The sequence below is a fragment of the Miniopterus schreibersii genome (genome assembly GCF_964146895.1).
Source record: "Miniopterus schreibersii genome assembly, chromosome: 16".
In the NCBI taxonomy this organism is placed as follows: Eukaryota; Metazoa; Chordata; class Mammalia; order Chiroptera; family Miniopteridae; genus Miniopterus; species Miniopterus schreibersii.
Genome location: NC_138116.1, coordinates 43,398,236 through 43,416,141, shown reverse-complemented (window position 1 = coordinate 43,416,141; position 17,906 = coordinate 43,398,236). Strand labels below are relative to the sequence as shown.

The window sequence follows — 17,906 nt, the reverse complement described above, 5'->3', positions numbered from 1 at the left end:
AAGAGTCCCAGAGTTCCAAGAACACGAGAGCAGGAGCACAAGAGAGCAATCTCCTTTGTTTAGGAGATTAAATATTTCGAATGTTCCTGCGCTTGCAGTGGCCAGGCCTACTCTGACCAATGACCTGTTCCCAGGTGTGAATGACAGACAAGTACCTTCCCTATGTCACCCACACTTTACTGGGCATGCATCTATCCTTTCCCTGTCCAGTCCCTTCCCCCAGAGATCTGTGGGGAACAGACCTGGGGAGTGCTAAAATGCAGCTTCCTGGCAAAGCTGCACAAATGCATGCCCATACTATCTGGCCTTCCCCCTGCTGCTTTCTAGTTATGAATAACTAGGTTTATTACTACGGTATCAAGATCATGTAAGTTCTTTTTTTTAAATCTTATGAGAAATAAGAATCAGCCTCTGGATGCTTTGAGACTATGTTTGATTTGCTTCTGGACCCAGGGCTTGGAAAAGCAGACCTCGTTGCTCATCTTGGTCCTTTCCAAACACACCCAGCCCCAGCAGAGGGAACCACAAGCTGTGGAGTGTGGAAAGCTTCACACAGGGCTCTCTAGGCCAGTAGGGAACAGTATCTGACACTGGCCTGCACCAGAGGCCATCCAAAAGACTGGAGTCCTAGCAAATCTAACTAATACATAGAAACAAATCCAAACAGGCAGCCAAAATGGGGAGACAAAAAAACAAGCCCCAAGTGAAACAACAAAAGAATTCTCCAGAAGAAGAAAGCTAAATGAAATGAGGATAAGCAATCTATCAGATAGAGAGTTCAGAATACTGATGTAAGGATGTTCAAAATGAGAAAAAAAATATGAAAACTATGAAGGAAATTAAGAAGGACATAGCAGAAATAAAGAATACACTGGAAGGCATAAACAGCAGATTAGGGGAAGCTGAGGCGTGGATCAGCAAATTAGAAGACAGGGTAGAAGAAAATCACTCAAGTAATGATCCAAAAGGAAAAAACAATTTAAAAACAGGACAGTTTAAGGGAGCTGTGGGACAACATGAAATATAACAATATTGCATCATAGGAGTACCAGAAGGGGAAGGAAGTAAGCAAGGGATAGAGAACCTGTTTAAAGAAATATTGGCAGAAAACTTCCCTAACCTGGTCAAGAAAAAAGTCACACAAATTCAGGAGGCACAAAGAGAGTCCCAAGCAAGAAGACACATAATTAAAATGTCAAAAACTCAAAGCAAAGAGAGAATCTTAAAGGCAGCAAGAGAAAAGCAATCTGTTACCTACAAAAGAGCTCCCATAAGGCTGTCAGCTGACTTCTCATCAGAAACTCTATAGGCCAGAAGGGAATGGCATGAAGTATTCAAGGTAATGCAAAACAAGGATCTGAAACCGAGACTACTCTATCCAGCAAGGCTATCATTCAAAATAGATGGTGAAATAAAGAGCTTCCTAGACAAAAATAAAGGCTAAAGGAGTTTATCACCACCAAACCAGCATTGCAAGAAATGTTATAGGGGCTGCTGTAGTAGAAAGAATTTGAAAGAGAGAAAGAGAGAAACATAGGCATAAAGAAATAAAATGGCAATACGTAAGTACCTATCAATAATAACCTTCAATATAAATGGATTAAGTGCTTCAATCAAAAGACATAGGGTAGCTGAATGGATACGAAAACATGACCAAAATATATGCTGTCTACAAGAGCCCCACCTCAGAACAAAAAACTCAAACAGGCTGAAAAAAAACAAACCACTTCTGGAGGACTTTAAAGGAGAGATCGACAGCAATACAGTCACAGTAGGGGACTTTTAACACCCCACTGACTTTACTGGATAGATCTTACAAACAAAAAAATTCAACATGAAAACAGTGATTGTAAATGACACTCTAGATCCAATAGATTAATTCACATTTACAGAACATTTCATCCCAAAGCTGCAGATTATGCATTCTCCTCAAGTGCACATGGGACATTCTCAAAGATAGACAACAGGTTAGAACACAAAACTAGTCTCTACAAGTTCAAGAAGACTGAAATCATGTCAAGCATCTTCTCAGATATTTACACCATGGAATACTATGCAGTTGCAAAAAAGAAGGATCCCTTACCCCTTGAGACAGCATGATGGGACCTGGAGAGTATTATGCTACTCGAACTAAGCCAGTTAGAGGAAGACAAGTATCACATGATCTTACTCATATGTGGGATCTAAAGAACAAAATAAACTGATGAACAAAATAGATTCAGAGACATATAAGCATGGAAGAGACTGATGAATCTCAGAGGGAAGGCAGAGGTGGGCGGGTAGCTGGGGAGAGAATAACCTAAGAACATATCTGCATATATGCATAACCCATGGACACAGACAACAGTGTGGTGAAGGTCTGGAAGGGTACTGGGTGGAGGTGATCAATAGGGGGAATAGGAGAACATTTGTAATACTTTCAACAATAAAGAGAAATTAAAACATAAAAAAAAAAAAAACTTACATTATTTGTCCCAAAGAAAGAAAATAGGCCAATAAAAAATTTTTAAATATTCAACCTCATTAAAAATCCCAGAAAAGCAAATTAATACAAAATAACATTTTTGCCTTTCAAACTGTAAGATATTTTTTAAAAAAATATTAACAAGCGCTAACAAGGGCACAAAGAAATAGGAAGCACTCTCACCACTGATGATGAGAATATGAACTGGCAAAACCTTTGTGGAGGAGCCTTCAGTAACAGATAGCAAACCTTAGCAATCTGTGTGATTTTCAATCCAATAACTCCACTTCTAGGAACTTATCCTGAGGAACAACTGTGGATGTGTGGATATAGCTAGGAAAGTATTATGAACTCTCAGTATTATTTAAAACAGAATAAAGAGTAGCTCTGGGGTTTTATCTTAAAAAATAAAACTAAAATGAATTAAAACAAATTTATTTTACATTTAACTAAATTTAAGTTATGATTATAATAACCACAGCTATTAGAAAACAAAAAAATCAAATCTTGTTTTTTGTAATTTTCACAGGATAACAAAAGAGGTTCATTTTCATAAAATTAACTGATGGCTTCATCAAGTTTTCCAAAGGGCTTTTCTTAACCCTTTTCAATTCAAATCATTTTCCCTGGGAGCACTTTACATGTCATCATCCTTGCTATCTTATTGTTAATGTTAACTAGTGCATCTTTGTAGACATCAGTTTCATGAACTTCAGGAAATCCTGATCCCCTGCAAGCCTTACAATTTTTCTTAATTAAGCTTTTAATTTTTGAGATATAGTAGAGTCATGTGCAGTTGTAAGAAACCTCCTGTGTATCTTTTATTTTATTTTTTTGCATTTTGCAGGGAGTGGGGAGAGAAAGGAGTTATTTTACACAATAGGGATTCTACTAAACATACTGCTATGTAACCTGCTTTTTTCACTTTAACATATCTTAGGCATTTCTCCATGTCTTTTTCAGACTTTAAATGGCTACACAGTATTCCAGAGTACTGGGTACACCAAAATTTGACTACTTCTCTATTAATGGGTATTTGTATGTTGTCCCTAATTATTTTGATAAATACTTCCAAATTGCCTTCTAAAAAATCTTCACCAATTTACACTTTCACTAAAAAGTGGCTATTTCTCTGCATCTACATTAACACTCAAATTATCAAACTTTAAATATTTACTTATTTTTTAATTTACTTTTATTTTAATTTGCATTTCTCTAAGTATCAGTAAAATGAAGCATCTTTTTCAGTTAGGACAAATGTATTTCTTCTTCTGGACATGGCCAATTTCTCTATTAGACATGCTTTATATTTTGTATTTAAACAAACAAAACACAGTGCTTCTATTACACTTAGAGCTGTTATTTTCACTTAAGTACATTCTTTTCAAAGCCCCTTCCAATTATACAGTTCAGTATCCTTTGGCAGGAATTTCACATATTATACTCAACTCCGCCCTCCTATTGTAAGTTAACAAAAAGTGACTGTCACTTACCCAAGTCACCAAAATGAGCGGCCTCCATGTGGCTTGGCTGCTTCTTAAGTGTTGCTGTCCTGCTACTTGAGGAGTCCATGTTGGCAGAAATGGCATTGATTGCAACATGACTTGGTCCTGCAGCCTCCAGCAAGGCATGATTTTTAGTGTTTCTTTGTGGGGAATGTACGGGTACTGAGGCTATAATTTTTCAAAAAATTGTTAAAAATTAAAATGTGACATTAAAAATTTGACATTGTTAAAATTAAAATTAAAACCATATAAAAATCTCTCTTAAAGCCCTCTGTTTTCTCAAAAGAGGGCTTTAAGAGAACTTTAAAAGTTAAGATTTGTAACATCTCTCTTAGGTGAGCACACTCAACAAGCCTTAAGGGAAAGGTAAATCAAGCAGCAGGGAAATAGAAAAATATGCCCTATTGTTACTTATAATTCTCAAAATACTGTGCCAAAAATGAAACTTGAAAGAGAGATCTTTTTTCGAGACGTTCTACTGAGGATAGACAGTACCAAAGCCAGGAAACATTCTGAAAATGGACCCTTTTCAATTCCTTAATCCTTGCACCCAAGGAACAAAACTAAAATTGCAGAATAAAAGCTTAGAGGGAAAATTTTTTAGAAAAATACTCTTCAGAATACTTATTTTATGTTTTAATAGGGTAACAAAATGTCTCCATCTAAAAAAAACATTTCTGATCAATCTTCAAACTGCTTTAAGAAAAATACATTTAACCCTGGCCAGTTTTGCTCAGTGGTTAGTGTCAGCCCATGGGCTGAAGGGTCCTGGGTTTGATTTCAGCCAAGGGTACATGCCTCGGTTGAAGAATCAATCCCCAGCCCTGGTCGGTGGGTGAGTGGAAGGCAATCAACTGATGTGTCTCTCTCACATCGATGTTTCTCTCTCTGCCCCCCTCAAACTCCCTTCCACTCTCTCTGAAAAGTAATGTAAAAAATATCCTCACACGAGGATTAAAAAAGAAAAATACATTTAAAAATTCACAAAATATATTTTCTTTACTAATATGAAGAAATATTAATATCCTTTTGACTTTAGAATAAAGAGGTTAGTTACCAATGTGTTAATAAGAGTCAACTCAATATTACAATATTATAAAGTAACACTATGAACTTGTTGCTACAGCTGAATTAAAATTCTACCTATCCTATATATCCCACAAATATAAAATATCAAAGGCTCTTGCCCTGCCGGGCATGGCTCAGCGGGTGAAAGTCGACCTAGGATCCAGGCGATGGGGGTTGGATTCCCGGTCAGGGCACATGCCTGGGTTGCGGGCTTGATCCCCAGTCGGGGGCGTGCAGGAGGCAGCCGGTCAATGACTCATCATTGATGTTTCTCTCTCTCTCTCTCCCTCTCCTTCCTCTCTATGAAATCAATAAAGATATAGTTAAAAAAAAAAAAAAAAAGTTGCCCCCCCCCCAAAAGACTACTAACTTGTATCCATTAACACCACTTATTTTATTGAGCAGCTAGCAAACAGGTGCCCTCAATCTTAGTAAACAGTTACCAGACACAGAATCTGAGTAATACTGGGTAATAGTTCTTATGAAAAATAAAATACACAGTACTGTAATTTAATCTATTACTCCTTGAGATGCGTTTATAGAATAAAGCAGATAAAAACATGAATGTCCATGCCTGTTTTCCAGGTATCTATATTTATTGGTCATTCAACAAGAGTTGTGAGAATTATGCAATGAAGCTGTCTTCAAATGATTTTTTCAGTTATGTCAGAAATTCTAAGAACAGACTGTATACAGTCATAAACAAGAGTACAAGCCTGGTACAGATGGAGAAGTTAGCCGATCAATGACTCTCTCATCAATGATGTTTCTCTCTCTCCCCCCCTCTCCCTTCCTCTCTCTGAAATCAATAAAAACACATATTAAAAAAAAAATCTAAATAAGTAGCAATCCACAGATTTCATGTAAATAAATTCCATTTATAAAATTTATATTTTGGCTATGGAAATAATTTCTATTATAATTTCCCCATTATAATCTTTGTACATTGACAGAATGAAATCAGTCAAAACTACAGCAGAGATTATAAACTAAGAATCTTATAAGTAGGGACAATATACTGATCCCAATAAAGTGCGCAGAATAAATTTCAAGTTAACGCCATTCATCCAAAGTAATGAAGTGAAAACTGTAACCACAGACGCAGGTGGACAAACAGAAAATTAAGCCTTGCAAGTGGCAGTGCTTTCGCTCAGTGGTCAGTTAAGAGTATTTTTTGCTTTCTGTTGTTTTAAAATAAGGTCAACTAACCCCTTTTAGGGAACAATCAAATGTGTGACTAATAAGGCAGGCCCTGGTTCCTCGTCATCACTGGAACAGCCAAAGGTGCTTAGTGAAAGCCTAGCATATGCTAGGTGTTGGGGTATATATAAGTTAAGCAGGGAAGTAAGTCAATTATAAATAATTCTTTAAAATGGCAAAAACAATCAATGGCAAAAGAAAGGAGAGGATAACAGAATTAAAGAGCTCATAAGTGCAAAGCACATCACTTCTTAATGCAATGGAATGCTGCTGAACTCACCTTTAACTGACTTGGCATCTGAGGTCTTGTCTTGTTCTTTGCCTTTCACTAGAAGAAAAAGAGCTTCATGACCCACCTTTACAATAAAAAAGATACATTCTATACATTGTAAAAATTAGAGGAGCTTTATTATAACAGATGGTATTCAGAGTTCTACGGCTTTATCCTAACAGACGCGTATTCAAAATTCTGCATCGAGACTGACTGGAGGAAGGGGTCAGGGCGCTGGGTAACCAGAAGTTTCTCTAAGGAAGTGACTTCTGAACAGCATTCAGTCAAGGACAGTGGGTGTGCTATGGAGAGAACCAGAATACCTGGGTCCAAATTCTGGCTCTGCCACCTATTAACTATGTGATCACAGACAAGTTACTTTGCTCCTCTGGATCTCAATTTCATTGATTTATAAAATTAGGTCAGTGATAATATCTACTGTAGAGGGTTGTGGATGAAAAAATAAATGCTTGTAAAGGGCTTAGAGGAGTAACCACCACACATCCTAAATTTAGGATGTTAGCAAATATTACCATGTACACCCACTACTAGATGCACACTGAAGGAAGAGTTCTTTGGTTGTGTATCTTATTTGTGTATTCCTCCTATAGCATTAAATACAAACCATTCTAAACTTCTAATATTCAGGGCTTAACAACTTGTTTCTTAAAAAATTATATCATCTCTCTTCTACCACACAGAACAGTGGGAACTCTACTGCAGATACACTAACAATATTTTCAGAAAGGAAGGTGCATGGCAGCCTAAGCCAAGTGTGAACACTTAGAGGACCTAATATAAGACTATTTTTAACCTTCCTTACTTTTCTTGTTTTTCCAACATTAAATATTCTTTACCTCACTACGAAAAGCCTATAAAAATAAATCCCAAAATGTAATCATCTATTTGTGCTCTTAAACATTAGAGGCTAGTAGCAGGAAATAACTAGCTCTCATAGTATCTGATAAATCAATCCATCAACAAATATTTGAGTACCAGATACTACTGAGTACCTATTATGTACCAGATACTTGCGTGGCTCAGAAAAGATAGTCCTGCCTTCAAGAAATCCGCATGTGCCCTGGCCAGTGTTGCTCAGTGGTTAGAGCATCAGGCGGAGCACCGAAGGGTTAGAGGTTCAATTCCCGGTCAAGGGCAAGTACCTGGGTTACCGGTTCACTCGTTGCCCATTTGGTGCCTGGGCGGGAGGCAATGGTTTGATGTGTCTCTCTCACATCGATGTTCCTCTCTTTCTCTCTATCCCCCTTCCCACCCTCCCTTCCTCCCTTCCACTCTCTCTGAAAAAGCAATGGAAAAAATATCCTCAAGTGAGGAGATTAACAACAACAACAAAAATAAGTCTGCATGCAAGTATGTGGAGACAAACATGAACAAAAATAAGGTTAAGATCATTTCAGATACTGATCACTGCTGTCAGGCTGAGAGAGGCTGAGAGATACTGATCACTGCAAAGGGAAAGTTGGAAGCCAGCAGAGGTTGGTTTATGAGGTTTGAGGAAAGAAGCCATCTCCATAACACAGAAGGGCAAGGTGAGCAGCAAATGCTCATGTAGAAGATGCGGCAGGTTATCCAGAAGATCTAGCTAAGATGATTAATGAAGGTGGCTGCACTCAACAACGTATTTCAAAATAGCCTTATCTTGGAAGAAGATGCCATCTAGGACTTTCATAACCAGAGAGAAGTCAATGCCTGGCTTCAAAGGACAGGCTGACGCTCTTGTTAGGGGATAATGCAGCTGGTGACTTTAAGTTGAAGCCAATGCTCATTTTCCATTCCAAAAATCCTAGGACTCTTAATAATTATGCTAAATCTACTCTGCCTGTAATGGAACAACAAAGCCTGGATGACAGCACTTCTGTTTATAACATGGTTTACTGAACCTTTTAAGCCCACTGTTGAGACTTCTGCTCAGACAAAATTGCTTTCAAAATATTACAGTAAACCCTCAATTTTGCAGACCTCAATTTAACGGACTTCGGATTTAACGGAAAAAATTTCCAGTCCATATGTCATATGTGAAAATTAACACCCTGTTAATTTTTAAATGCTTTTAACCAAGATTTGCTTAAAATTAGCAGGGTATCTTTTTTATTAATTGTTATTTTTAACAAATTTTAGTAAATAGGCCACATGTTGGAAAAAACACTGTAATAATTTCGCTGCCATAAGTAAATTTACATATCTACAACTATAAACAATGTTCGGCAAATGATTAGCACATGGTCACACTGCATAACAAGAAGTAATTGGTTCTGTTGTCATGTGGCACCTAGCCATGTGCACTTGTTTACTGGAGGTGACTGGTGAATGCACACTTACTAGATGTATTCGGTATAAATTTAAAATTACAGCAATACATATAAAAGACTTTTCTGTGAAATTAAACTTCTCATACATACTTAATTTTAATTACACAAATGTGTCTGCATAAGTAAAAACAGGTAAATTAACTAATCTGTCAATTTCTTAAAATACACATTCAGAAAACCTTTATTATATAACAGATTTTCAGCTCTAACGGACACACCCCTCGCCCAAATTAGTCCATTATATCGAGGTTTTACTGTTCTGCTCACTGACAAGGCACCTGGTCACCCAAGGGCTCTGATGGAGATGTACAATAAGATTAGTGTTGTTTTCATGACTGCTAACACAACACTCAGCCCATGGATCAAGGAGTAATTTCTACTTTCAAGTCTTATTATTTAAGAAATACATTTTGTAACACAATAGCTGCCAAAGTAAATTGAAAATCTTCTGGAAATGATTTACCATTCTAGAACATTTGTGATTCATGGGAAGAGGTCAACATAGCAACTTAACAGGAGTTTGGGAGGTGATTCCAGCCCTCATGGATGACTCTGAGGGGTTCAAGACGTCAGTGGAGGAAGTAACTGCACATGTGATGGAAATAGCAAGAGAACGAGAATTAGAAGTGAAGCTTGAAGACGTGTGGCTGAATTGCTGCCATCTCATGATAAAACTTTAACAGATGAGGAGCTGCTTCTTATGGATGAGCAAAGAAAGTGGTTTCTTGAGATGGAATCTACTCCTGGTGAAGATGCTGTGGAAAACTTTTGAAATGACAACAAAGGATTTAGAACATCACATAAACTTAGTTGCTATAGCAGTATCAGGGTTTGAGAGGACTGACTCCAGTTTTGAAAGAAGTTCTACTGGGGGTAAAATGCTATCAAACAGCACTGTGTGCTTCAGAGAAATCATTCATGAAAGGAAGAGCCAACTGGTGTGACAAATTTCATTGTTGTCATACAGGCACCACCACCCTGATCAGGCAGCACCCACCATCATCAAGGCAAGACCCTCCACTTGCTCAGATAACAGACCCTCCCTAACTCAGATAACAGATAGCATTTTTTAGCAATAAAGTATTTTTAGTTAAGGTATGTACATTGTTTTTTAAACATAATGCTATTGCTTGCACACTTCATAAACTATAGCATAAAGGTAACTTTTATATGTACTGGGAAACCAAGATATTCATGTGACTCACTTTATTATATTTGCTTTATTGCAGTGGTCTGGAACCAAACCCATAACATCTCTGAGGCATGCTTATATTCTTTAACACATATCTTATACTTGTATTCATATAATAATTCAACATTTGTCTATATTGATGCAATTCTTGTTTTCATGTAGCTCTAGTTCATTTTATCTGCTTACTTCCTTTAAATAAATATAGCTTTATTTACCTATTTTCCTGTTAAGTAACATTTAGGTTTCATTTTCTAGTTTTCACAAACACTGAACACTCTAGTGCATGTCTTCCTATGTCTATATGTAAGAATTTCTCTAGGTTAAATCCCTAGTAACGGAACTGCTACGTAACAAATTATACTTCATATTCACATCCTTGGTACTTTTAATTTTTGCCAAATTAATAGATTTCAAATGGTATTTGATGGTGTTTTTAATTCATTTCCTTGATTTCCTTTAATGTAACATCCTTCTATCTTGGCTATTCAGGTTTCCTTTTACAGACTGCCTATTCATGTTCTTTGTCTTTTACTTATTATTTGTAGAAATCCCATACACATTCTGGATACTAATCCTTTGTTATCTGCATTGCAAATACCTTAAGTATATTTTATTGTATGAGTTTTAAAAATTTTAATGTAGTCAAATTTATATTATGTAGATTGTATTTTCCTGTCTTATTTTTAAAACATTCTTTCCTGCCCCAAGATCAGATCCCACCCCACCCCCCTATTTTATTCTATATGATTTTGAGTTTTGCTTTTTCAAATTCTGGCTCTTATCTACCTGGAATTTATTTCTGTTTATCAGGGATTGGCAAACTATAGCCTATGGGCCAAATCTATAGCACCACTGTTGTTGTTTTTTAATAAATAGTGTTTTATTTTAGCACAGCCATGTCCATTTGTTTATATACTGTCTATGGCTACAAGGACAGAGGAAAGTGAAACAGAAACCATATAGCTTGCAAAGCTTAAAATAGTTACTATCTGGCCTTTTGCATAAAAAGTTTGTTGAACCCTGAATGTATATAATAGGAAGTAGTGAATCTTAATTTTTTTTGCCAGAGGAATAACAAACATCATTTAGTCCAACCTTTCCCAAGTGAATAGGAACTCTGTACTTAACAAGTTCCCATACATACCCAGTCTGTTTCTGGGCATTCAATTCTGTCTTAATTGCTAAACTATATAATAGGCCTCTGGCAGGGCCAAGTCCTCTACCTTGTTCTTTTTTAAAACGATCTTCAATATTAATTATAGAATCAACTTCTCCCTATCCTAAACCCCCATGGGAATTTCTTTGTAAATAGCACTGACTTAATGATTAATTTGGAGAGTTCACATCTTTCTGGTATTAAATCTTTTTATCCACGAACATAGTATACCTTCCCATTTATTTGGTTCTTCTCTGTTCAATTATGTTCTGTAAATTCCTTAAAGCTTTGAGTCTCTTGTTTTAACTGGAATACAGGGATACAATTGAGTTTTAAGTACTTAGATATTTTAAAAACCTAGCCAAACTCTTTTACGAGTTCTAATGATACATGATTTTCTTAAATTTTCTATGTATACAATCATATTACCCCAAAATAATGACTCTTTTGTTCCCCTCCCCTCCCAAACTTAATTTTTCCTTCTTTCTTCATGTATGTGCTATTGTAAAGACTATCTTAGCTTTCTTTTTGTTTGTATATCTGTGATGTATTTTCCCACCCTTTACTTTTAAGTTTCCCATGATCTTTTTTATATTTAAACAGCACATAGCAAGGATTCAATCTGAAGATCGCCATCTTTTTACTGTCTGGGTTAGCACATTTCTAAAACGTAGCATTCTTCTTTTTATTTTTTTATTTTTATTGATTTCAGAGAGAGGAAGGGAAAGGGAGATAGAAACATCAATGATAAGAGACAGTCACTGATTGCTGCTTCCTGCACGCCCCCTACTGGGGATCAAGCCCAAAACCTACGCATGTGCCGGGACTGGGAATCGAACTGTGACCTCCTGATTCATTGGCTGATGCTCAACCACTGAGACACACCAGTCAGGCAAACACAGCATTCTTAAAACTCTTAACTATGATTATGAATTTGTTGATTTCTCCTGTAATTCTGTGTATTTTGCTTTATATATTTTGAGACTGACATTAGTTGCAAACTAGTTCAGAATTTTATTTGCCTACCCTGTTCATTTTATCATAATATAGTGGCCTTTTTTATCCTAACAATGCTATATGCTTTAAAGTATTTAATCTGTGACACAAGCTTTCGTCTGGTGAACATCTGTCTAGTGAATTTACCCATTTATTTTCAATTTCTTTATGCCCTTATATTTTGGTTGTGTCTCTGGCAAATAGCTTATGGATGGATTTTGAGTTCTCATCTAAACTGAGTCTTTATCTTAAGTTACATGGACTTTTACTAGATTTTTAGCCATACAGATTTTAGTCTGTTTACATTTATTGTGATTACTGATCCATTTAGGTTTATTTCTGCTACCTTATTTTGTAGTACTGACTATGCTTTTTCTTGTGTATTTTTCACTATGAAATATTTAAAATATAAAAACCAGACCTTAATATGAGGAATAGGCAGATTTATCAAATCTTAACATATTTATATTTGCTTCAGAAGAACTTTTAAAATAAGTAAAACATTGCAGGTGCAACTAAAATATCGCCCTGATTTCATTACTCTCTCCCTAGAGAAACAATTTCATAAATTGAGTGTTTATTGTTTCCACTGCATTTTTACTCTTAACAGATTTATTTATCTATGAATAGTACATAGTACTGCTTGAGGTTTTAAAACTTCATAAAGCAGTTGTACCAACTGAAATTTCCAGCAGTAGTGTATCCTAACCAATCTTGATACAGTCAGGCTTTAATCACAACTCTTCTCAAGAACTTCACTCATGCAAGTAACACCCTCTCTTTTGTATCATCTTCCTCTCTAATGGACCGTTCCTATCAGCATACAAACATGCTCTGGCATGTTTTATCTTAAAAACAAAACAAAACACACCTCAACCCAATATCCCCTTCCAGCTATCACCACTTTTTGTTACTTTTCACTGCAATGTTTCTTTAAAAGGTGTTCTTAGTTACTTCTATTTTCCTCACTTCACATCCTTCCCTTAACCCACTCCACTGACACCACTCTTATGTAAAAATCAATGATTACTTACACATTCTCAAACTGAGTACCTATTCTATTATCTTGACTTTGCAGATGCCATTCCACACAATACTCGCTCCTTTTTAAAATATTATCTTCCCTTAGCTTCCATGACACTGCACTCCTATATCACTGACATTTTATTTTCAATTCTCCTTTGCCAGTGGCATATGTTCCTCCACTTAACTTCTAAAATCCGGATTAACCTCAGAGCCCTCTCCTAGGCTCCTTTCTTGTCTATAGTATGGCAGGAGATGCTACCTGGCCACCAAATTCATTCTCCCCTTATTAGCTACAGCTTGGCACATAACTGGCTCTACTTCTTACTTCCCAGAAGCTTTTGCAGTTATCTATGACTATATGACTAGGTTCTCACCAACAGAATGTGAATAGAAATAATACGTGCCATTTTCTGGCCAAAGCTTCTCTTTCTTTACTTCATACTTTTTCCTCTTACTATGGCTGAGAAGACTGACAGACAGAAGAGGCTATGACCTGCCTTTGATAAAACAGACAACAACCCAAGGGAAAGAGAAATAACAAGATGGGAGGAAAACGACCCTTGAATGATTGTGAAGCAAAGCCACCCGATTACCAGGAACTTGGATTGTTACACAAGAGAAAAATAAAGGTTTATCTTGTTTGAGCCATTACACTTTGGTGTCTCTGTTATGGTAGCTTAGCCTTTCAACCTAACTAATTCATATATTATATGTACTCCCTAGGTGATCTCATCTAGTTCAGTGTCTTTAATTATCGTTATGCAAAGTACTTCTTAATCTAGATCCAGATCTCAAGGTCTAACCTCCTTCCAGAACTACAGAATTGTACATCCAACTGTTTCCTTGACATATCCACATGGCTGTCCAAAAGTTATCGCAAGCTCACAACAGCCAGAAGAAAATTCCTGATTCCTCCTACCCCAAACTCTGAGCCCAAAGCTTTCCCAGTTTTTCTTCACTCCAATTACTTAAAAGTCATGCTATCTCTACCTCTAAAACATACCCCAAGCCCCTCCTTTCCAAGTGAGTTCCAGCCTTCTTTCTGTTCCTTGAACACAAAGAGCTCATTCCTGCCTCAGGACATTTGTACTACCAGTTCTCTCTGGCTAGAATGCAATTCCTTTGATCCTTAAAAGGCTGGCTCTCTCTCCTCATTCAGATCTCAGGTAATACCATCTTGGCAGACACACTATCCTAGTAATTCAAATTGTTATCCCGTGATCTGCTTCCACATCACTGTTTAAATTCCCTGCATGGCACTTATTGCTGTTTGATATTTCTTTTATTTTTTTATTCACTTATTCAACAAATATTTACTAAATTCCCAACTATATTCCAGGCACTGACCTAGACATATATAGAGCCATAAAAAAAAGTCAGCTTCCATCCTAATAAAATACTTAGTAAAGTAGATGGTGATAAATGCTATAGAGAAAAAATAAAGTAGGGCAAGGGGATGGGAGTGGAGGGGCCAGGGACTGTGATCTTAAGTAGGATAGTCAAAGAAAGCTTTACTAATTTACTAAGATGACAACTGATCAAAACCTGAAAGAGATGAGGAAGCAAAATCGGTGGTCATCTGTGGGAAGAGGTTTCCAGGCAGAGAAAACAAGCACAAAGGCACTGAGGTGGGAATACACTTGAAAACAAGGAGGTCAACAGAAATGAAAGAGCAATGAAGGAGAGCAGGAGATGAACATAAAGAGGAAATGGCACCTAGATTATGGAGGGCCATGTATAGGAAGCCATTTGAGGAACCTGAACAGAGATATTTTAAAAATATACCATAGGGGTCAAGGATGGACGAAGGGAAACCAAATTGTAAGCAAAATAATGCTGCTTCCTGAATTTTCATAAAACCAGCTTCCTCTTGACATTTAAGCCAGATCAGAATGGCATCCTCTCAGAGGACTTCCTTAACAACCCAATGTAAATAGAGATGACTACCTTGAATTTGGGTATGTTCTGGGGTGGACCTAATAGATTTGCTAATAAATTAGATACAGAGTAGGACCGAAAGAGAGGTCCAAGAATGTACTAAAGTTTTACCCTGAGCAATTAAAAGGCCAGAAATGAAATTTATTGAGATGAGAAAAGATGATGAACAGGTTTAGGAGAACTAAATCTGGAATTAAGTTTTAGATATAGTAAGTTAAAGATTTATTTACTAGGTAGTCTATTATATCTATCAATAGGAATAACTATCAATAGTCTATTAATTAGATATCTATTAGGTAGAGGTGTAAAGTGGACAGACAACTGGATATGCCAGTCTGGATTCAGTGGAGACAATCCAAGCTGGAGATGTAAATTTGGGAGTCATCAGCATATGGATGGTATTTAAAGACTGGATGGGATCCCTAAATAAATAAGATCATCTCAGCTTCTACTCTTGTCACATCCAGTCTCCAAAAAACATCCAAAATCATCTTTTTAAAACATAAAATAAGACCAAATCACTCCTCTAAATTTTTAAAAATAATATTGTCTCTGCACCTGGAATAAAACCTAACCACGGCCTATAAAGCTCTGAATCATCTGACTCATCTACCTCTCTAAGCCTGAGTCACATGGCCCTGTTTCCTTTCTTGAAGGGCACCAAATTTTCTTGTCTCCCCACCTTTGATCATGCTCTTCTAAGCCTAGAATGCTCTTCCCTGGCCTCTACATGTTACCACCTGCTGATCTCTAGGCTCTATATTTCAAGGCCACCTGCTGAGGCCTTTCTCTAACATCTAACCTAAAGGTTTCTTCTGTCAAGTTACCTCTTTCAAAACACCCTACTTGAGAGAGAGAAACAGAGAGAGACTGATGACTGACTGACTGTCTACTCCAGCAGACAAGCAGCAACATGGGTGCAGGGACTTTGTCTTGTTCAGTGCGCTATACTGAGGGCCTAACACAGTGCCTGGCAAACAGCAGATATTCAAAAGTGTTTGCTGAATAGAGACAACAGTCTACTGTGCAACGTGCAATTTGTCTCAAAATACATAAAAATTTTTAAAAAACTACTTCAAAACTAAAACAAATTGAACAGTTATTAACTACAAGATACATTACTTCCTTGTGCCACATTACTGGGCTTCATTTATGCAGCACTGTTTTCACTCATTCACCAAACTTTGTGTGTACTTAAAAGTACATGCAGTCATAGCTCACAGTCATAGCTGAATGGAGCCTTTAGGGAACATCTAATTCTCAGTTGACAGAGGACAGCAAAGCCAGTTAACACTTTTCTGTCCCAGGTTACACAGTTAGTAAGCAGAGCTGTCATGTGAACTGAAGTCCCTGATTTAGTTTAGTGGTTTTTCCCAAAACCAGTTTTTGTCTGGTACATTTTCTCTGAAACAGCAAGAATTGATACAAGAAGCACTCTCATCCCAAAAGACACTTGTTCCCTTTGGGTATGTACTTTTTTAATGAAATGCAACAATCCAGTACACAAATACACACAAAATCATTCTGCCTCTACTTAAAAATCAGAAATATAAGTAGTTTGTTTATAAGGTTAGCGTTCCAGTAATTAGTAAGCTTTCAAAGTCATCAAAAGAAGTCTCCTTCATTAGGGGACTTTTAACAGTAAGTTAAGTAATGCCATTTTTGGAACAACAGAACCCGCTGTCCCCCCAAAAAAGGAAAACTGGAAAGTGGCACTAACTGAAAAAAAACTATTTTTCACATGTTGCTTTTAGACATAAAACCCTCAATAGTCGGAAAAGTCGGAGACTCTCCCAACAAGGTATAAAGGAATTTCCTTTTTCTTGGTCCACAGTGCACACACACACGGACCCGAAAAGCGATGCTTCCGCAAACAGGCATTAACTTGTACCGTTTCCGCAAACACTTCGCGACCAGCGGACAGTCCCCGGGGACCTCGCGCCGGGGGACCGCCTTCGCCCCGCAGCCCCGGGGCCGCGCAAAGCTCGCACGGGCGTCGGCCCCGGGCCAGGGCCTCGCCGCCCGGCCGGGCGCCCCTGTGCCCCCCCGCCCCCCGCTGCCCCCGAGGCCGCACAGGCTCTCCCCGCGCCCCCGCCGCTACCTTTCCGCCGGAAGAAGGACATGGCGGGGCCCGGGTCGGGGCGGAGGGCGCGGGGGGACTGTCGCGGGGACGGCCCGGCTCCCCTCATTCAGCAACCGGCCCGGACTCCAGGCCCGCAGCGGCCGCCGCACTAGCCCAAAAAGAGGCCCTTCCAGCAGGTGCGGGCCCCACCGCCTCCGCGCGATGCCCGGCCGCCTCCCGCCGCCATATTATCAACAAGCCGCGGCCGGAGTTCCGGTCCTTCCCCGCGCGGGGCTTCACGGGAGGCCGCCGGCCCCGCCCCGCCCGCCGCTTCGGGGCCGAGGCCCGGCTCGCCCCGCGCGCCCCCGCCCTGCGCCTGTGCTGCCCGAGCCTCGCGGGCCCGGGGCCCCGCCCCCGCCCCCTGGCCGCGACCTCCGACCTCCGACCTCCGACCCCGGGCCGCGGGCGCTCTGCGGGCAGCTTTCCCGGCCGGCGCCGCGGGCCCTGAGCGGGCGGCGGGGCGGGCGGCGGGCTCGGGCCCCTCCTCTCAGAGCCCCCGGGAGGCCGGGCCGGGCCGGGGCCGCCGCGCTCCGCTCAGCCCCTCCTGCCTCTCGCTGGGCTCCGGGCGATGGCGGCCGGGGCCGCTGTGCCCCGACCGCCCTCCCGAGCTCCCCGGGGCAGCCGCCGGCCCGGCCCGG

At 39.1% G+C, this 17,906-nt stretch overlaps 1 protein-coding gene across 2 annotated transcripts in view; it reads right to left on the bottom strand.

Moving 5' to 3' along the window:
- Positions 1-17,498, bottom strand: part of AKAP10 (A-kinase anchoring protein 10) — a 79,320-nt gene extending 61,822 nt beyond the window's left edge. For both annotated transcript variants that reach the window (XM_081162688.1, XM_081162689.1), the window contains exons 1-3: positions 17,248-17,498; positions 6,518-6,565; positions 3,958-4,137 (exon numbers count right to left, since the gene is read on the bottom strand). In XM_081162688.1, the coding sequence (XP_081018814.1) occupies positions 3,958-4,137; positions 6,518-6,565; positions 17,248-17,335 (316 nt within the window). In that variant the 5' untranslated portion in view covers positions 17,336-17,498. The remainder of the gene's footprint in view (positions 1-3,957; positions 4,138-6,517; positions 6,566-17,247) is intronic.
- Positions 17,499-17,906: the final 408 nt, after the last annotated feature.